The 22,575-nt window shown below is 31.1% G+C and overlaps 1 protein-coding gene across 3 annotated transcripts; it reads left to right on the forward strand.

Annotated features, from left to right (window-relative positions):
• The first annotated feature begins 125 nt into the window (after positions 1 to 125).
• LOC129920258 (serine/threonine-protein kinase GL21140) lies at positions 126 to 21,540 on the forward strand. 3 transcript variants are annotated; one of them, XM_056001541.1, is made up of 9 exons: positions 126 to 537; positions 1,395 to 1,413; positions 15,473 to 15,877; positions 15,939 to 16,038; positions 17,834 to 18,100; positions 18,163 to 18,808; positions 18,925 to 19,070; positions 19,630 to 19,779; positions 19,852 to 21,540. In XM_056001541.1, exons 2-9 carry the CDS (start codon positions 1,409 to 1,411, stop codon positions 20,116 to 20,118), a joined length of 1,986 nt encoding a protein of 661 aa, XP_055857516.1. In that variant the 5' UTR covers positions 126 to 537; positions 1,395 to 1,408; the 3' UTR covers positions 20,119 to 21,540. The 3 variants fall into 3 exon arrangements, with proteins under 3 accessions (XP_055857516.1, XP_055857517.1, XP_055857518.1); XM_056001542.1 differs by lacking the exon at positions 126 to 537 and having other exon boundaries at positions 1,316 to 1,413; XM_056001543.1 differs by lacking the exons at positions 126 to 537; positions 1,395 to 1,413 and adding an exon at positions 15,341 to 15,363.
• The last annotated feature ends 1,035 nt before the right edge of the window (positions 21,541 to 22,575 follow it).

Genomic DNA, 22,575 nt, shown 5'->3' on the forward strand with positions numbered 1-22,575 from the left:
CAAGTATCTGAACTACCTTAAAAATTTCCCTTGAATAAATTTCTTCCCAACAGTGGGGGTGTTGGTGCGACCAAGGGGGGACAAGTCATTTATCTAGCCAATAAAAAATATCCTCTACCTACCAAACATGCACTGAACATGGCCAGTTTACTCGAGAAATCGGCAAAAGCCGATGTGTCATGTAATTTTTGGGGCCAGGGCGTGATTAAAATAAAAAAAAACTTTTCCACACAATTTCTTCTTCTGCTCTCTGTGTTTATTGATTAACAAAACAGAAAAAAAGTTTTGTTTGGCTTGAAATTTGATCAAGTGCGAAAAAATATGAATACAATTTAATACAACTTTAATTAGCCCCAAAAAAAAAAACTTGAAAGTGTTTATTTTTCTTTTTTTGCATTTCTTCTCTGAACTCAACTCAAAGCCATTAAAAAAAACCAAGACGTGAATAGAAGAGTGAACGAACAACTCTACTTCTACCCAAAGTGCAAAAAACATCGATAAAATATGGCCTTTTTTTAGAAAGCTAATAATTTTTTTGTATGTGAATGATTTTTTTCAATTTTTAATGTGCAATTAAAAATTATTAGAAAAAAGTGTTTATTGTTTATTTATTATAAAGTATTTATATGTTGTATCTTTTGATTATGATTATGTGCAGTTAAATCAAATAAAATAAAAAAAAAAAAAAATTTTGTTTGCTCATCAAAAAAGCAGCAAAGAAAAAAAAAAATAAAAAAAAAACCCACAAAGGAACTCTTCTTTAACTGAGAGATGGAATTTTTATTCACTTTTTTTTATTCTTTTCTTGTAGATTAAATTGAAAGGAAATAAAAAAATCGAAGAAGAAAGAAAAAAAGATTCTTTCTTTTTTTAAGTGCATCATTTTTTTTTTCAATTGTTACCCCGTTTGTATGGCGATTTGAATCCGAATTGAATCAGGATTTAGGTCTATATATACCTGAATCGAATTGAATCCGGATTTGTCGATCCGATCCGACTCGGGGAGCTGAATCGAATCGAAAATATGCATATATACCAAACGAATTGAATACTCGAGATATAATTTATTGTGGAAATTGTGTGTGATTGTCTTCTTATTTGCAAATTTTACTGTATGTATGTATTATGATATCTAGTTTTACTTGCACCTTGTTTTTGGTTAGATTTTTCTATTTTACTGCAAATATATTTAAAAGAAAAATTGTGTTTTCGATTCTATTTCAATTCGATTCATCGATCTGGTACTTCCATATACCTGGATCGAAATTTCGATTCAGTTTCAATTCGATCTTTAAATCGGTCATACAAACGGGGTATGTAATTCATTCAAATTGTGTTATTATTGATTTGTTTTTTTTTTTTTACTTGACTACAAAAACGGGGCTTCTCCAAAGGAAGATAATAATCAATGAGGTGAGTTGTTTTGTGTTGATAGAATTTACTTTTTATTTATTTCATTTTTTTTGTTGTTGTTTTAAAACAATCCTTTTTGAGGTTTTTGTTGGTTTTTTTTTTTTGCAAAATGCAAGTTAAACTACGTGTTCTATATAATTTTCCGCTTCGTATCCCGTGCCCATGGTTGTTGTAGAAGTCTCTCCCGGTGACAGCGACATAGCCAGCCAGCAAGACAGCAACCAACTGTATCTGTTTTGTATGTATTTGAGAGTTTTGTCGTCATCAGCAAGCAAAAGTTAGTCATAATCATAAGCAAACAGCTGAACCAGAAACTCGTATCTAAAATTCAGTGAAATATGCCGCATATGTTTAGTTAAAGTAGGTACCTTTGCTTGCCTGCTCTCGTCTATGCAATAATTGTTATATTGTATGTATGGTATATTAATAATGAATGCTCGCAGGTATGTTACCAAAGAGTAATAAAGTTATAACCACGGTTGCCACACTAATATCTACAAAAACCCCCGAAAAAAAAATCTAACTAAAAAACTTATCAAGATAGAATCTGACAGGCACGTAGCCAGCATTTCGTTTGGGGGGGGGGGGGGGGGGGCTTGGTTCAAAATCTTGTGAACAATTTTGTTATAATTTAAAGACTGCCTACATACTACATGCTAAATGTAATAAAAACAGTAGATAATCAACATGATTTTTTTGTTCATAAACCATCCCAGAAAGTTGCTATGACGATTCTTAATTTCAAATTATGAATAGTGTTTTTTTCATGCAAAACTCATTTTCAGGAAATCCGATTGTCTTGGTTTTAGTTCCATGACATTCATCATCGACAAATCGACATGCTGTTTTCATGTTTTAATGCAAAATACACATGAGACATGATGGACTAAGATAAGAACCCACAGCCATTATGTGGATCTGTTGATAACATAAAATAATTTCCATCTTGGATGGCTCTTAAATTCGGATGTATTAGATGTGAAATACTTGCAGAGTCTAGTCATCTAAGTCCAAAATAAAGTGCCCTAAAACTGCACTTTCTTAAATAAGGATGATTCCAGAAAAAAAAAAAAAAACGATACCATATGATTGAATTTTCTTCCACAATACGAAAAGGTTAAGTTCAAAACGGTATAAATACGGCCTTCTGTACGTAAAATGCACTTGAAAACGCATACTTTAAGTGTATATTATGGCAAGATGGATTCATAAAGAACATTCATAAACCAGAAATTTTGGTAAAAGTAATTTTCATATTATTATAGTTTTGCGTCTATTGAAGATAACTTTTTGTTTGAAACGGCATTTAAAAGGTTAAGAATAGTTATTTTTGAATAAATATTAAAAAATTACGTATTACCCTGAATCATAAACAATTTTCGAAATTGCTGCACAAGGAGTACAGCTTTCGAGTTGGTTTAAGATTTATTTTGTTGAAAAATATCTATATTTAATATTTGGTAAGTATAAGCCTCCTACATATCTATAATAGCCAAGGTTCTGGAGCCAGTCAATGAGTCAAAAGCCATGAAAAATAACCAAAATAACAGTTTTTCAAAATTTCAAATTCAGGTAAAATTAGTAGGTACATGATTTTTTAATATTTTTCAAAAATTTATAATTTCAAGCTTTAAAATACCGTTTCAAACAAAAAGATATCTTCAATAGTCGCAAAACTATAGTAACATGAAAATGACGTTTACTAAAAGTTCAAATGCGGGTAGCGGGGAAACCACTCAACTTAAAATTAAATCGTCATGGATTTGCTTCCTTACAGTCCTAGAGAACATCCCTACAAAGTTTGAGCAAAATCTAAAATGAGACGGCAATTCCGATTGAACGATTTCATATCATTCAGATGTATTTTTTTTTAAATTGTTGTAATCGAGAGCTGTGAAGAGAGGAGCTCTATACTAGTTTTACAAATTCATCGACTTATATTTCTAAAATAGGATACCATTTCAAATCATTACCGTGACTAAAAGTTTAATTAAGTATATTAATAGGTAACAGAATAGGCTAATGTTAAATTTTTTAATGATGTGAAATTTTTTAAATGGCGGTGTAGTTCAGGATGATGGCAAAATCCTGTGCTTCCATCGGGCGACCAGCTTACTACAGTTTTGAACCTATCGGGCTGAAATTTTTTGTGAAGCCTAATAATACTATTCCCTAGTGAAGTACGTAGGATTTTTATGGCATTAGTTTGAAAAAAATTATTTCATTCCAAAAAACAAAATTCGTTAAAAAAAAGACCATAAAATCGTTAAATTTTAATATTTCAAAAAAATCCTACGTATTTCACTAGGGAATAGTATTATTAGGCTTCACAAAAAATTTCAGCCCGATAGGTTCAAAACTGTAGGAGTTAGTTGGTCGCCCGATGGAAGCACAGGATTTTGCCATCATCCCGAACTACACCGCCATTTAAAAAATTTCACATCATTAAAAAATTTAACATTAGCCTATTCTGTTACCTATTAACATACTTAATTAAACGAAACAAACACCAAAAGAAAATAATATTCCTTCTTTGTTTTATACGCTGATGAAAATGACGCTCGATTTCGTGGTTTACAAGGTGTTCAGGTGCTTCAGCCCCCCCCCCCCCCCCCCTGGCTACGTGCCTGGAATCTGAATAAAGGTTTATTAGCATGACGATTATATTCACAGCTATCACAATACAAAGTTGCACGATATCATTTGTAATTTTTGTTTAATTATACAAATTCTATCAGTGGCGGATCTAGGGGGGAGGGGAGGGGTCGTAAAAGTCATGACCCGCCTCAAACCTCCTACTTTTCAGGTTATGCCCTAAATTGGGGAATTTTTTTAAAACATAAATCGTAACGGTTTCTATAAGAACTGTTTTCTTCTTTCAAAACCTGTTTAAATCTTTTCGATATCTTTTTTATTGCCTCAAGATAAAGTAAGTGCGTTTGGCTTAATAAATATATCATAAAAGCAGTCAAAAAACTTGTTTTGCAGTTTCTAACGGTCATATTTCAAAAACGGTACATAGTAGAACATTTCTGACTTCGGATTCGAGCTCAACTCACCGAAAACCTCGATAGTTGATAGTCAATGAATGACAGACAATTTATGGAAAAAAATCGTCGTGTTCTGACTATCAACTATTGACTATCGCGTTAGTCGATTTACTGACGATATAGGTAATATATATCAAGTTATATCACCAAGCGACAAAACAAATCAAATTTTTAATTCAACTACAAATAAACTAAAATATAATCAATAGTGATAATTGGTTTGTTTTCTATTACTGCCTTGCTAAAGGCTAAAGCAGAACGCTTTAAATAAAACCAACCTTAGATGGACTTAGAGTAATACTTGCCTAGCTACTAAACAAATATGGCCTTGTATAGACTTGAAACGTTCAAAGGGTTTGTTGAATTTAAACAGAATGCATATTAGCTCCACCATAGGTTTTCTTACAGGACACTGTCTAATAGGTAGACACGCAAAAAGAATGGGCGTGTTCTCCAACGATTTCTGCAGAAGTTGCATGGATGAAGAAGAAGAGGAAACTGTTCAAAACATCTTCTGTGCACCCGCCTTGCTCTCTCTCTACACTTCTATGAGGACACTAGCGACCTAGTAAAAACGGGTGTAAAAAGTCTATCCTTATTCATAAGAAGCTCTGAGTGGTTCGGCTAGTGAGTTTCTAACTTGCTAGTCTTTCGTGGTATCACAATGGATCCATAAGGGTCTAAGTGTGTCGGGTACTTTGGCTGACAACCACTACTTCCTAAGCTAACCTGTGCTGTTATTAATATTGGAATTTTGAAATCAATGGTGTCAAAATAAAGGTAATAACGTCTTCTTTTAAATTTTAGAGGTCTTCAGGATCAAACCTTGGGGTTTCACCCCGAAGTCTGGGGGAACGTTAGAATTGAAGAACACTCCTAACCTTAAAACAGTCTGCATGACCAAACTTCTAATTTTTGACTCGGAAAACTTCTGTTTTTCAATAGTAGACGTAATTACCTTCAATTTAAAATTAAATTTGCCATCTTACTCGATACGTACAAAGAGGCGCAGCGTTTCTTTTAATTGTTTTTCCTGAATTATTCGTACTTTCGTATAAAATTTGGGTCGTTCTTCAAAAATTATCTTTTTGTATCCAATTGTTAATGACTTAAATTTTTATTTTATAGAGGAAAAACTATTTAACTCATCGACCAACATACCAAAAAAACAAGAATTTATGAAAAAACTCACTTTAATAGCTTCTAACTTTATAACAGGCTGCGTTTCGAAAATGACAATATTTGACCCGGAAATGGCCAGAATTTACCTTTAATTTGATGTCAATATCGTCTTTTAGCTCTATGAGATGCACAATGCAATTTACCACGCCTGTGGTTTTCGTAACTACTTATAGCCCTCTTTCACTTCCAATTTGAAATTTTCTTTAGCTCAATGAGTTGAGTGTTTCTACAGTGACCGCCCTGCCTAGCTTTACTTAATATAAATCAGATTTTCTAATTTAATTGAATTCTATATCTTTATACAATAAACTTTCAGTTATATTAACATGAAACTAATTTTAAGGTACATTAACATTACATTTGTATGTGTTCATAAAACTTTATAAATTACTAAAAAAAAAACAGCACTTTTCTGGCCTTTTTATTGACAAAGTATTTTTCTGCAATTTCATTTTCGATTGACAAACTTTCTAAATTCACAAATTCGTCGTGTTTAGTAAATTATTGACCTATAGGAGAGGTACGAGCGCCTTTCTGAAAATGAAAGCCATCGTTTTTCATACAGAGTATACAAATTTTAGAGATATTGAATGTAGATTACGGACGCCTTTGTCCTTCAAATGAAGTAAGTTTAAAAATAGGGGCGCCCCTGGGCGATGACCCCTGCTGCCTACCTCCTAAAACCGTCCCTGCATACTCATATCCAAAATCCCCCGAAAAGGTCGGCCAAAATCGAGATAGAATCTAACTTAGCATGAGGACTATTATATTCAAAGGTCTAAAAACGTTGCACGATATCATTTCTAATTTTTTGTTTAATTATCTTAATTCAACTTAAATGTTGCAACAAATGAAAATTCATACAATTAAATTCACAAAACTTGCTGATGTTGAAAAGTGATTTGGTTTAAAAAGAGTAGGTATTTTTAATTTGCCCCTCAAGACCTCATCATCAATTCACTAACTAAAGCAATTAGAAAGTGCTGCAGCACAAAAAAAAGCTTTGAACTTAACGATTTGTATGTTAAGTTAATTTTTCATTAAGGGTCAAGTGTTGTCGAACAATTTCTTTCATACAAAAAAAACTAAAACTGAAAAGAAGAAAAAAATAAAATTCATATCAAGTAGAGCTGCTTGACAAATTTCCGACAAAAGAGATTAAAATGACTTTTTTTTTGTTTTGTTTTTGTTTTTTCTTCTTATTATTATTTTTTTTTCTTGTATTATTCTTCTATGAGAGAGAAGAGAGACCGTTATGAAGATAATTAGATTTGCAAAGAGTTTGTAAGATTCAGTACATCACATAATAATAAAATTATAGTAAAATAGAAACAAGACAAAACAGGGTTATTGGCATTTTTATGCAATGAGTTTAACATAGACTGGTTTGGTTGGATTAGAAAGAAAACTGTGTTGTTATTTTGGTTTTGGAGAAGGGGAGATTGAAGATTGGTTATTTATTTATTATTTTTATTTATTTATATAATAAGTGGATACAAATTATTACGAACAATGACACTACCAGGTGAAAAAAAATAAGAAATAGGTCATTAAACTGCTGGACTAAATTAGGGCAATTATTTTCGAATTTTTCATATTTATCTTTGTATTTTGATGAAAATCTGTTGTGCTTTTAATAGGTACTTGCGACCTTTGGAGATTGATAAAGTGGAAATTTGTTTCCTTAAAGTACGAGACAAGTATAAGTCTTGTTTTGACAGTTGTATCGGTTGTCGCAATAGAGGTGATAAGGCTTTTAATACAAGAAGACCACAATTTAAAAGCAAATCTGTGTGGCAATGTCTTTTAGAAGTTGCATTAAATACTCTTCACTTGCCAACAAACTAAATTCTCTTTCCACGATCTTAAAATTTCAAAAAGTTTTAATTATCTTTTAATCGTAATAATAATGGACTCGAAAACTCATATTTTTAGTTAAATCCGAATAAAATTCCAAATAAAGAGGAACATATGGATACGATTTTTCTTTGGACTCGCATAAAAACATTTAGGGCCCTACTAATAATCAAATTTAAAGCTCACGTTAATATTTATCTGGATTCCACATATTTCACAATACCAAAGTCAGTTTAAAGGTTAACGCTCGGTTAATTGAGTTTCCCAACTATAAAATTTAAACGACTATTAAAATGATTTTTGAAATGGTGAAATATGTAGAATTCAGAAAAATATTACCGTGAGCTTTAAATTTGATTATTAGTAGGGCCCTTTATGTGTTTTAAAAGATAATAGGAGTAAATAAATTGAGCCTTAGATTTATTTGGAAAAAAATACTAGGGCTTATTTAATCATGTAACTAAATTTGTATCAAACTGTTCCAGTGACGGGGAAACATTGAATTTTATTCTGATTACATTTAAACATTATCAATATTTTCATACTTGTTTATACATAACTAATTTACTTGTGATCGGATTTTTAGACACTCTTCGTCCCTCTTGCCTACAAATTATGCGGATAAGCGCCTGGACACGCCATGGCGCGCCATAGGCACATACTAAATCGAAACAAAACTAGAAGGAAAAAACAATACTTTACTTTATTATGATTGAAATCGGGCAGTTGACATTATACCTATATAAACTTTAACATCTCAATTTCAAAATTATTCGCAAAACATTGTATTTAGGAAGATGTTTTCATTCGAAAATGCTTTATTGTCATTGAAGTTATCTTGCATGGTTGGTAATTGTTAAGAAGTGAATTGAACCGTTTATTTGCAAAACATGATAAGTCCACTTTTTTTCAAAATTCGTTTTTTTGACTAAATTTGTACTCCAGGGATAACCACGCCTGTCTTTAAAATATGAAGTATCTACTCCATTTATATCCGATTTTACAGCTACGCGAAATATTTTTTTAGTATCAAAAATAGAATAACTCCCGGACTTATCATCTTTTGAAAATAAACAACAGCTTCTTTTTGTGTAAATGGTATATTAGATTAATGGCTGAAAATCTTAAGTTTAAAGCTACTTTAAAGTTAAATAATTAGTCCGGACATTGTATTTTATTCTCAAATACAATTGTTTGATAGACTGGGGCTAAAAGCAAAATTGCATATCCATTTAAAAACTAATTTCACATCCGTTTATTTTCAAAGTATGATAAGTCCAAAAGCGTTTTTATTTTTAATCTTTTGAGCTATCGCTCCAAAAATTAAAAACGAAACGGTATTTTGTAGCTAGGCAAGAGTTCTACAGAATATATTTTTTATAAATTTTTCTACGCATATCAAAAGAAAATAGAACGTTTTTTTCTTCTCCTGAAAAATTTAAAATCATGGACTTATCATGTTTTGCAAATAAATGATTCAATTATTAAATACAGTAGTCCCTCAATAATGTGAACTAATTAAAACAAGTCGTTTTCGGATTTTAGAGGGATTCACATTACTAGAACTTTTTTCAATTCTCCTAAAACTGATCAAATCAATGTTTATAACCAATGAAAATAACACAAAATATTTTTTTTTTGAAGCTCAAAAGAAATTCAAGAATTAAACAATCTATTACGAGTACACTTAATTTCAAAAACTAAAAAATCAATTCTTGATAAAAAATGGAAAATGTAATAGGTAAATCTTTAGCCTGCATTCAATTTTTCTTGAGATATGTCTAGACAAATAACATTTATGCACTATCTAGGGCAGGGATGGCGAACCTTTTTAGAGCCTCGTGCCATTTAAAAAAAAATATTTATTTGAGGTGCCTTAGGCGTGCCATACAGTTTTGATCTAGTTTTTCTTGTGACCACTAGAAGCAAAAATAATTAATTTTAAACTACGCAGCGTTTTATTTGTAAACACACCTATTAATTTAAATTTGAAAATAACAGATTATTATTGTAGTTCGTTTTAATAAAAAAAATTGCCACTTTTTGTAAAAAGTGGGAGATTTACAAAATTATTATATCTTTATAGCGCTATTTGTTTTTGAAAAAAACTACAAAAATTGTTTTTGGAACCAAAAAATAAGCTTTCTGCATCATTGTTTCAAATTTTACGTTTGGAAAAACTGAGTTTGAAAAAAATGAATTTGAAATTTTTCACTTTTCAATTTTTAGATGAACCTCAACAAAATAAAATAAAGAAATAAAAAATAAAAAGTGAAAGAAATATTGTAGTATGACTTTTCTTGTTGTGAACTCGATGCCAAGTAGTTTATATCAGGGCTACGTTTCATCACTTAACCCTTTCGAACCCAAGCTATGAAAATCAATACTAAAAAATGTTTTTTCGGTATTATCGGGTCAAAAACATCACAACTAAGAAATATGAATAGCAAAAAGTTATTTTCCAAAATAATAAATAGCAAAACTAATGTGTTATTCTCATGTTCAATGTAAGTAACATGTACTGCCTATGACCACCAAAAAAAGTCGGAGAACTGAGAAAATAACTTTTTATGAAACTATAATGTATGCTACTTCTTCTAAGCAAAAAAAGAAAACACTTTCTGCATTAATATTTTTTATATCTTTTTTTTTCAAAATTATGACCATATTCAAAAAAAAAATTTTTGCAAAAAAAAAATAAAATGTGAATTTCAGTCCCTTTTTCTATAGAAAAAAAATTAAAGGTATGATATTAAACTAACTTTTTGTAATAATCCAGTAACTAGGCATTATTATCTTTCAATTAAGCCATCAAAACCTAAAAAATTGTTTAATTTAATATTTTTTACGAATTTTTAAAAAAATGTTACATGAGAGTAACGCTGGGTCCGAAAGGGTTAAAGCAAAATGCAGGCTGAACTGAAAGATAAAGTTGGAATCATCTGACAATATACTTCTAAGCGAATCTTTAATGTTATTCATTTGGACAAATTATGACTCACAGGCGTAAGTAGGTAAAAATATTTTCAAGATCTCCAACTTTTTCAATTTCATGTTTCCATTTGTTTAGAATTGTTCGTCGTATTGCCCTCCGCCCTCTCTAGTTTGATTGATTCCAACTCTTTCCTCGTTTCGACTAATTTTTGAGTCGATATCGGACAAATTTGTTCAGCTACAATTTAATTTCTTCAATTTCCTACCAGTAAAATTTAGACATGTTAAGTTTATCAAAGGATGTCGTATCAGGGTTCATAGTAGACCTAGCATTTTCGATAATTCTTTAACTTGTGAAAACCTAATTACCTACCGATAAAAAAATGTTCAGTTTATTTTACTTAGTCTGGTTTTTCATGTAAATTCAATCCGTTCTTCAGAACGTGAGTATCTTCTTCTGAGAAGGAGAGATTTTTACAGTTTTACAAAATCTCAAGAAAAAATTTACTGGAAAAACCGTTGAATGCCGCTCAAATGGCAATCGAATTACTTAATTGGTGGCGTGCCTAGATCCCTGATCTAGGGTCTATAAAAAAATTGCTTGCACGAACAAGAAAAACATGCAAGCTCTCACAAAAAAAATTCACATTACAGAGTCTAAAAATTTTCGAAGTTCATATTATAGAGATGAGAATGACAATTTTTGGCGATTCACATTTTAGAGAAATTCGCATTATCGGTAATTCACATTATCGAGGGACTACTGTAATCACAATGAGTAAATTGACAACTTTAAATCACCTTATTTCCATCGCCCACGTCACGATCAGTCTGAAAATGTTTTGTCAATCAAAATGACATAACTGGTTGTATCAAATGTTATGAAATAAACTTGAATCACAATTGATGCATAAACTCGAAACAAAAGAAAAAACAAGAAAATTCTTAATGCTTTGATGCAGATTCATTGTATAAACATCAGATGCGTTGCGCATCTGCATTGCAAATAAAATAAAACAAAACAAAACAAAATAAATAAAATAAAATGCACCACTGGATTGCACATATAAGTACGTACGTTAAGGTTGTTTGAGACGTACAAAATTGTGTATCTAAATGTTAAAAAGTACCTATACAAACTTACTCTTTAAATGACAAAAACAACTTCTTTTATTATGATTCATTATTTAGTTGTAAGTTATTCAAATTCTGATACTTACACAAACGGTTGTTTACAATTTTTAAAACTTTTTCCACGACATTTCATACATGCGACACACCACGAAGATCAAAGCGTAGTGACTAACAACTCTCAACTATATTGGCATGTAATTAATTTGCAAGAACAGAAGGGACTTCCCACAGCGTCCAAAGCAGAGATGTACTTTTTCGTGAAGGAATACTCTTGGAGGGTTTGCAAATTCCTTGAAATAGGTAGTGTCCCTAAAAAATCTCTTTATTATTAAATGGTGTGTATCGAACCAAGACCTCTAGCATCTAAGTCCATGGCACTAACTAAGAATAGTAAGTGTAGTGGACATCCCGTATAACGAATGATATAATGTTCGACGTTATTCACTATATCGAGGGCGTTCGCTTTGATCGTCTTTTCAATTAAAAACACGAATAAATGATTGATAAATTTATTTATGAATATGTTTTTGGATAGTTAATATTAAATTAAACGCTCCTGAAGTTATTGAACTCAAATTACTTAACGACATTCTTTCACTTTATGATGAGATTTTATAAGTTTAACTTTTTCTTGAAATTAAACAAATCAGCCATATTAATGCTCACTTCTTCTTTCCAATCGGAAAATAAAAGATACAAAACAGGCAGCTTCCACCTGTTTTATTGGATCTTCAGTAACAATCTGCTCACTTTTGCTTTCAGAACTAAGTTAAACGGTTTTTCAATGAGTTTTTTTCATCTAAATTGGTTTCAATATTATTCTAAGCTTCGAACTCTGCCTTTTAAGTACGAATCTGAAGAGATAATAAGATATTTCTGAAACTTAAGCAATGGAATAATGGGAACAAAAACAATTTTTATCTATGCGTTCGTTATATCGGATGGTAAATTGTGACCATCGTTCGCTATAAAGAGATGGTAATGTAAATTTAAAAAAGTGTTCGTTATATCGAAGTTCGCTATATCGGGTATTCGTTATACTGGACGTCTACTATACCTACAAAATTGTTTCAATAAAATAAAAGTCCAAACCTAGCATTGCCATTTCACAAACTACTCGAGCAAATATGTCACCGAAAAGTAACAAAGAATTAATAAATGACCAAATTTTCAAAGCTTGTGAATTTACAATGATTACATAATGCATAATGCTACTATTTGGCCATACATTGGGATCTTATTTCAAATCTATTTGATTATCTATTTTCCCTTCGATTCGGACTTACTTCATAGTAAGTTATTATTATATAATTTTTGAATAGATAATAAGTTCCCGGATTTGCCTTAAGCGTCTGGCACAGAACTAATATGAAAATTGACCTTTTACAAGGTATTTACTTTTAAAAATGAATGAAGACCAAATTATAATTTGCGAACGAGAAGCCTTGAAAACTGTTTTGTCGACATGGACACAGACAAACTTCAAATAAAGAGTCAAAATAAATAAATCTTACTTGATTTCCCAGTTTACCCAAGTCTCAAGTTTATTCAAGAGTAACAAGTAAATCACACTCAATCACACGCAAACAGAATGAATAATGTTTTGAGTGAGAGGCTTTCGTTAAAAAAAATTGAAATATTATACTTTTGTTTAAAGTTGAAAGAACTTTCAGTCTCAGTTTTCATTCATCAAAACAAAAATATTTATCCTCAATAATTGTAAAAACAAAAAACAACCAACAACAACAATAACTACCCACGTTGTTGGAAATTATCCAATTTTCTTTGCTGCCACTATATATACCTACTCTCTGGTCATTGCCACTATTGTGTTGTAATTATTAGCAAAGTATATCTATCTACTCGTATAGTAGACAGCAACAAGCTTGTTTTTATGCGGAAACCAGATTCAGATGCAGACGCATTAAACTACGCTTTGATTTTTCCTTGCAATCGTTTTTTTTTTTTTTTTTAATTTTCTATAATATCTGCAAATAATTATGGTCACGAATGTGTTAGGTCAGCATTAAATATTATTTGTGGATTAAAAGAAAAAAATCATAAATTCTTTTGCAATGAATGTCTCATTCTGAAGAAATAAAAAAAAAAAAACAAAGCAAAGAAGCAAGCTTTTGTGTATAGGAAAGGGTATAAAAGTGAATGTACCTAACCGACATTTGAGAATTCAGTCTTTTTCTTTCTGGTTAGGTATTCATTTTTCTTCTTTTTTTTTGTATTCATCATCCATTATGATCTCAACATTCAAATTTTGTTATGACATTGCATATCAGGCAATGTTTGCGCAACAACAACAACAAAGATTGAAACTCATTAATTTTACTTTTGGTCTTTCATGAAGCTTTCAAGGTTTAAAACGAAAATTCAACATTCAAAGTCAAAGGGCGAATAAAAAATTCAACTCTAATAAAGCTTTGGTTGATTGATTTTACGCTTACGCCTTGCAGGTTTAAACTAGGGTTGCCAACTTTTTTTTAGGAACGAACAAAGAGTACTTTTGCAAAAAGAAGAGTGCCATTTATTAAGAGTCTTAAATAGAGAACAAAATTTGAATAAAAAAAAAAATCCTTTCTAAACATTTTTCTTTTAAAAAATTAAGGTATTAGTATTTGAGTTAAGCTTCTTATTTCTTTTTATTTCGATGAACATTGCAAGGTCAAGAGAATTGCATCCGTTGCGATTCATTTTTTTTCCATAAAAAAAAAACAAATTTGAAGTTTTTCAAAACAGCTTTACTCCTTACTTTGATTCAATCTCATTCCAAAATAGAATTAAAACAAAAAACATTTTTTGTGGAGAAACGAAGAGAAAATAAATAGGTCGTACTAACACAACGACCAAAATTATCGTTTTTTGACTTTCTAAATTACAATTTTCCAAATGTAGAAATCATTAGGTCGAATATTTTAAGCCTCGTTTGACCTTGAAAATCGCGACTGGCGGACATGAGATTTTTCTAGACTTTTGAAATAAGTTAAACGAAGATATTGAGCGAAAATTAGCATTCATTCCTAGGTTTACCGTTTTTTTTTACCTTATTTGACTGTACTAAAATAATAAAATTTATTTTATTCAAATCTTAAGAAAATATGAAAATTATCCACCAATTTGTAAACGTTGAGACGTTTATCTGGTGGTACACTCAGCTTTAAGTAAAAAGAGCATTTTGACTATACAGTACAATACTCTTTTTTTAGAGTACGGTTGGAAACCCTAGTTTTAACTTTCTGCACTTAGACATTTTATATATGCATTTTGTTTTACTAATGGACCACAATTTAGTTGAGAGATGGAAAGATGGAATGCAACCTTACATGCGCGTAATAATAAATTACTGACACTCTTACCGCCAACAACCGACTGCTGCCTCTGATATAAATTGCACGTGCAACCAAGTTGTATCCATCCATTCAATTGATATCGATAGTTTTCTACAAATTCACTCTAGGTTTCTATTGTTGTTGCTTTAGAACCTCAATTGATATCAGTTACATCGTTTTCGGTAGAATAAACAGAAGATGTCAATTTTGTTTATTCAACCACATTTTTTCCAATTATCTAATGATCTTATGAATCATGACAATGCGTTTTGATTTGATGTGACTATGACTAGCGCAACTAAATGATGATGATAATGATAATAATAATCGGTCAAGACCCATTCCCATATATGTACAGGTCTGATATTTTCGCGCTAAACTTGTAGAAAGATGGAAAATTGAAAAGGTTATCTATTGTTGTTGTATTTTGATGACCTCTAAGTGGGATTTTTAAAGTAGGCTCTGGTGATATTTCCACCTGTCTCTGTGTATGAATCATTATTTACAGAATTTAAATATTTATATGGGAAGATCATTCAAGTTTATGTATTTTTTCTTTTTCAGAATGGAAGTCAGCAGTAATAATCACCTGCAGAGCACTTCATTGATACTACCGCAGCAGCAGCCACAACAACAACAGCAAACACAACAACCACAACAACAACAAACTAATAGCTGTAGTATAACATCTCTAAGTCGCAGTAACAGTCCGGCCAGCTCAAATTCAGAAATTGAAAAAGAGTTTCAAGATTTAGACTTGAATAGTTCAGGTATTGCAAGTAATAAAAGCAATGGTACATCAAGTGGTGGTAGTACAACGAACAGCATTATAAATAGTACAGCTGGTGTAAAGAAACGCATCTCAAGTAGTCGAACACCAACTAGAAAAGCACGAAGAATAAAATTCTATCGTAATGGGGATCGTTTTTATCCTGGCATAACCATTCCAGTTTCAAATGAACGTTACAGGTTTGATTTTTTAAATTTTTTCATAACATTTGAATATAAATTTTTGTTTTATTTATTATAGATCATTTGAAAGCTTAGCAGAAGACTTAACTAGACTTTTAGAAGATAATGTGAAAATTCCTGGAGCAGTACGAACTATTTATACATTAAGTGGGAAAAAAGTGAGTGAGATTTGAAGATAAACTAAATAAATCAAAATAAATTTGTACTACGACGATTCCATAAAGGTCTAACTTCAATTTCAATCATACTCTTGAAAGTTTTGTCAATTCTTCGCCGGAGCAGTATCCCTTAAAAAATAAAAAAGTTTCTAGGTGTTGGAGGCAGGATTTGAATTCAGAACCTCTGGTGTGACTATTCAGGCTGTATTATACCCATAGTAAAAGGCCTTTTCTTCTTGGGTTTTCAATGTGTTGAAAGTTCTATTCAAGCGGCTTCTGATTTTGGGAAAAAGACTGACCTATAGAGGCAATGTCTCTTGATGAAAGAAATTTATTTATCTCGGCCTGGTAACCACATGGTTGAAAAAGCTCTTTCGCTAAGCGGATTTTTTTTAAACTTTCAAAAGTAAATGATCCTAGATTCGAGCAGATAAAGCGCTATAGTTTTGTCTTCAAAACTGAACCTAAATTCAATTGGTTTTTTGTTTGTGCAAACATCAAACGAGTAAAACTCATGGCTGAACCACGAAAAACCAGCGCCTAAGAAGATTTGATCAATTCAGATCTAAGAGAGTTGTATTTTACATATTGCTTCAGTAGAGACGATCAATGCAACGAAGCAACTCTTGGAATTTTGTGTGATGGGATGTTTTGAAAACAAAAACATCGAATTACTTTGAAGTTGAGTTGGCTGAACCACGAAAAACCAGCGCCTAAGAAGATTTGATCAATTCAGATCTAAGAGAGTTGTATTTTACATATTGCTTCAGTAGAGACGATCAATGCAACGAAGCAACTCTTGGAATTTTGTGTGATGGGATGTTTTGAAAACAAAAACATCGAATTACTTTGAGCCTTCATATTATGAGTACGTCAGCTTAAGATAGACATACATACCTATGTAGGCGGGATACCCAACTGGAATCCCAAGTAGAAAGTGGTCAAAATGATTTTTGACTTTCAAACAATTGAAATATGAAATACAAATCCTTTACCTTCTAATATAGTCTAGTCTAGATCTCCTGACCTCTGATTTATTGGTTTGCATCTGTCAAATTTCATACTCCATTCGCGTGTGCTGAATGAAGTATAATAGCTCTATTATACTGTTGAAAACTTCCTGTTTTTAAGCTATATGCCTTTTAGGCCCAATTTATTCACACTCCATTAAATTTAAAGTCGCCATTTAAAAGGGAAATTTTAAAATTTGTATGCGATTTGACAGTTTTATAATTTTTAATGGAGCCGTTAAATATAATGGAGAGTGAACAAATTGGGCCTTAGTAAAGTTGTCATTTTCACGTTGTTTGAATTTGTGGTTTAATCTACTTCCGATAAAATCTTCGTATTTCTGGTCTTTTGTTCAATCATTTAACAACATCTAGCCAATCTTCATGCTCAGTAATATGTCTAGTTCATCCTGAACTTTTTTTATACTCAACTAATGACACGTTGAACGCAAAACCATTTGGTATTTTCAATTGCGAACTGATTTTCTACTAAATTTTCAACGAACTCTGTACTCAAATGATGTAATCTTTACAGGTGGCAAAGTGTTGCTTTTAAGTAAAACATTATGCCACTAAACTTAATAAATCAGCAATACAACATATCAAAAAATCTAATAAAACCACAAACAATCCTCAAGGAACCAAAAAAGCATTTTAACTCAAATAAAAAGTGCAAGATAAACTCCATGGCAACTTCCATGGGTTTGACTCAAACTTTTAGCCTTGGGTTATTAACGAAAAAGGTCTATTTCTCCATATAACATAATATTTCTATTTTGTTCCAGATATCAAACCTTGACGAATTTGAAGATGGCCAAAGTTATGTATGTTCCTGTAACAATGAACATTTCAAGAAGATCGAGTACAGCTCCCAACAGATCGTTAACAATATTCAAAATAAGGCCAATAATCGTCTGTCGAAAATTTATCGGCCATCGTCACCACTTAAAAATGGTACAAACGGCAGCCCCATTCTAAAAGCAAGCGAACGTGATATGGTGGTACATCCGCGCATTGTGACTCTTATTCGCAATGGAACGAAGCCACGAAAGGTTAGTTCAATCAACTCCTGCTTTTTTATAGAAATAAATATAATTCCCTCTCTTTTCCTTAGATTATGAGACTTTTGTTGAATAAACGTAACAGTCCCAGCTTTGATCATGTGTTAATTGCCATTACACAAAAAGTAAGGCTTGACACTGGATGCGTACGAAAGGTCTTTACCGTAACTGGAACACCTGTTCTCCAGCTGGCCGATTTCTTCGCTCATGACTATGTTTTCCTTGCCTACGGTACCGAACGTGTCAGTCAGGATGACTTCAAATTAGAGGCTGAAGAAAATAAAGTTATCAGTCAAAATGCTAAGACATTGCGTAATGGCACTGCGTGTAAGGGCCCAAAGCCAAAGATGCCAGTTAAAAGCAAAAATATGTACATTACCACATACGAATGTGTGGAAGAGACACTAAATGACAGTGGAATTGCAGCACAAGATCTTCCTGCTGAAATCAGAGAACGATATGCTCTGGGCAATGTTATTGGTGATGGAAATTTTGCAATTGTACTTAAAATTAAAGACCGACAAACTTCGAAGCCTTACGCCCTCAAGGTAATTGATAAGAGTAAATGCAAGGGCAAGAAACACTACATCGATGCTGAAGTGAGAGTAATGAAGAAATTAAATCATCCTCATATTATCTCTTTGATAATGGACGTTGATCAGCCAAGTATAATGTACTTGGTATTGGAGTATGTGAGTGGTAAGTTTAAAAATTACTTTGTAATAAATGATAATGTAAAAGCGAATGAATGGCTTGTTTTAATTAAAAATTTTCTTTTGATGTTTGTTTTTTCTTTTCTTTGTTCTTTTTAAAAGGTGGTGATCTTTTTGATGCAATAACACGAGTGACAAGATTCTCGGAAGAACAATCGAGGGTAATGATTAAGCATTTAGCCGCAGCAATGGCGTATTTACATTCCATGAGCATAGTACATAGAGACATTAAACCAGAAAATTTACTGGTGAGTAAATAAAATAAAATCTGACTTGCAGGTGAAATGATTCAAAAGGTTATTGGCCTTAAATACATAAAATTTGTTTTTCGAAGGAAAAAACAAAGCTTTTTAACTGAGCTCCGATAATGTATTAAAATGCATTTTTATAAAAATTAGTATGAGTATGAGAAAAAAATTAGTTGGTGTAGCAAACTAAAAAAAATAGCGATCCTTTAGAGTTTAGCTTTCAGGAAGATATTTTTCTAGCATGAATTATTATTTTTTTTGAAGCACCCTAACATTGGGAGTATGCCAAAAATGTAACAACTGGTCCTATTTTAATAATTCTTCTATTTTAACGTAAGAAGTCATAAAACTTGCATCACAGTGTCTTAATGTTCATTTCCTGAAAAACCATTTTAACCTAACCCTTAATTTGTTGGTCTTTTGTCAGAATCTATAAAGGATAACGCAAATCAATATATCAATATAAATTATGAATTGTTTAATTATTTCTTTAGTGACCTTCTTCTCATACAAAAACCTTAAACATTAAATAAATTATGTTAAAACTTTTCTGTTTCAGGTTGAACTCGACGACAAAGGACACGTTGTTGAGCTTAAACTAGCTGACTTTGGTCTAGCTTGCGAGGTAACCGAACCTCTTTTTGCCGTATGCGGTACACCGACATATGTAGCACCAGAAATTCTTATGGAAACCGGTTATGGTTTAAAGGTTAGCTCAATAAAATTCAATTTCTTTTGATACTTTATTCCAAATAACATTTTTTTTTAAATTTTAATACAGATTGATGTATGGGCAGCTGGTATTATACTTTACATTTTACTTTGTGGTTTTCCACCATTTGTGTCGCCCGACAATCAGCAGGAACCACTTTTCGATGCAATCATATCAGGTGTGTACGAGTTTCCAGAACCATACTGGTCTGATATTGGCGATGGTGTACGCGATTTGATTGCCAATATGCTTCAATCCGATCCCGATGTTAGATTCACCAGCGAGGATATACTAGATCACTATTGGACTCTTGGTGAAAACTTCGATTATAGATGAATCATGATTCCACACAATACACATATTAATTATTATTATTATTATATTCAGCTATCTTTTATTACTATTATAATTATTATTTATACATAAATTATCATTTTTTTTTTTTTTAACAAATTGCTATTTCAATTTAATTTAATTAAATTTTTTCTTATATATTCTCCTTTTATGGAAAAAACAATTTGTCTATTTTTTAATTTTATTATTATTTTTTTAAATTTTTAAATTTTTCATTTGCGCAAAAATAAATTTAAAAAATATGTATTTGTATTTTTTGTAGTCCAAGCTAAATCTTCTGTTGAAAAGCGATTTTAATTAATATTTAATTCAGCAAAAGGTTCAAAAATATTTTATATAGCATTTATTTTTTAGATTTATTTGCTTATTTTAAAAATTTATTTAACCAGCTTTTAAGAAAAAAAAAAGAAAGAAATGAAATGATATCAATACGTCAACAATCGTATTTTTTTTAGAATTGAAAAAAAAAAAAAATATAAGGAAAAGATTATTATTTTGTCAAGCTATAATGTGGCATAGCCGAATACCAATTATTTGTCTTGTTTATTCGAAATAGTTTCTGAATGGAAGACGATTAAAAGTATAATAAAATCATTGCCTTAAATAATCATAGCAACAATCAAGTGTTGTTTTTTAATAAACAATTTTATTCTCCAACGAACTTAATAAGCGGATTAAAACATATATCAAAAAAAGTGTACATGAGAATTGAATGATATAATTTATGATGATTGATGATATTTATTTATACATATTTTTTTATAGAAAGACCTATTGTTAGTTTTAGTTTATTATTTTAGAAAATATTTCCGCACCAACACAAAACTTTTTGTCAAGCTGCAATTTAGTTGTAGTAAGTTGGTTGGTTTGATTCCTTAATGAAGAATCAAATTGTAGAGGATCTGAAAAAAATTGTGACGCCAGCAAAGAAGTTTTGATGCATTATTGAAAAAGGAAGCTTATAAGCCTTCAACCAACAACCACCTACTTTTAAAGATTGGATAAGTGTAGCTGATAAAAGATTTGATAGAGTGTTTTAATACAAATACAACCAATATGAAAGGAATTCAAAATTAGAGTCATAATGAGATTGAATAAAAATCAATTAAATGATTTTTTAAACCAGAACAGTGTGAAAAACCTCAACAGTAAATCTACACTTATTTCTTCTTTCTTGCTGCTCGATGAAAAGTTTGTGCAGCAGATTTTACACATATTCCTTCCACACCCTCTTCGATAATATGCTATTTTATATATGATGGCGAACCAATATGGCTCACAGCGTATTCTTGACTTTTACTGTAACCTTATTTAATAATTCACTTTGATATAATTTTAAATTTTCATTTTTAGAAATTGTAAAAAAAAAACTCATTAACAGAAATACAAAGTTGCTTCTTTCAATTACAGTTTATTTTATTTTATTTGCATTTTGCTGCAAATTATGTGCATTAAAAAATTGCTTAAAATTTAGCAGTTTTTAATAAATCATGCTGCTTTAAAAATATTGAGCTTTCCAATTTATCAATAATTATAAAAAAAATTATTATTAAATTTTCAATTGATAAAAGTTTTGAGGATTGCAAATGGTCAATTGTGCCTTTAAACATTTATTATAAATCCTAAAACTTTTTTACAATGATCGGTAAAAAAAGAAATTGCAAGTTATTTAATACCTACCTTTTTCAATTTCAGTGACAAAGTATTGAATGAAAACTAAAACAAAAAAAAAAAAAAAAAAATTAATGTCGAAATAGGTTCGCCAGCCCTACACTTTTAAGGTAATCTAACCAAACAGTATACATACATTTAAAAACAAGTCAAAGCTATATACATGTCAAGAATTTAATAAATGCATTTATTGTTGTATATCTTATCAATAAATGGATTCAATCGAAGTATGCAAGTAAGGAGAATAAGAAATCAGTCTGAACATTCTTAGGTAAGTATTTTAGCTTGGATTTCAAATATTTCCGTTGAAAAATTTTCCATGTGAAACTCACATCAGGGGTCGAATCACGGCATACGTTCGTTAACGTATGGCCGCTTTCTGTCCCTATCTTTTTCTACTAATTAAATAGAGACGGCAATAGTCAAAACGTTAACGTATGGTCCTAATCGTGTGCCTTAATTAGAATTGAGCACACTTTAAAAATCGAAAGATCTTAGCTACAAGTAGGGCCACTTTTTGCATAATACTTATGTTTCCACCTACGCTAAATCCGAGATTTAGCTAAGTAGATTTAGAATAAATCTCGAGATTTGTTCTAAATCTCGGATTGAAAGTAGGTGGAAGTCTTGGATTTAAGGTAGATGAACCCAAGTCCGTGATTTAGCGAAGTAGATTTAGAATAAAACTCGAGATTTATGCTTAATCTACTTAGCTAAATCTCGTATTTAGGGTAGGTGGAAACGTAGTATAACAGGGCTATTCTGGAT

This window comes from Episyrphus balteatus, chromosome 4, assembly GCF_945859705.1.
Source record: "Episyrphus balteatus chromosome 4, idEpiBalt1.1, whole genome shotgun sequence".
In the NCBI taxonomy this organism is placed as follows: Eukaryota; Metazoa; Arthropoda; class Insecta; order Diptera; family Syrphidae; genus Episyrphus; species Episyrphus balteatus.

What these genes read in the sequence shown, in the direction of transcription:
- LOC129920258 (XM_056001541.1), top strand. An exon ending in GGTATTGGAGTATGTGAGTG is followed by an intron (nt 18,809 to 18,924) that starts GTAAGTTTAAAA and finishes TCTTTTTAAAAG; the next exon opens with GTGGTGATCTTTTTGATGCA. An exon ending in TTAAACCAGAAAATTTACTG is followed by an intron (nt 19,071 to 19,629) that starts GTGAGTAAATAA and finishes TTTCTGTTTCAG; the next exon opens with GTTGAACTCGACGACAAAGG.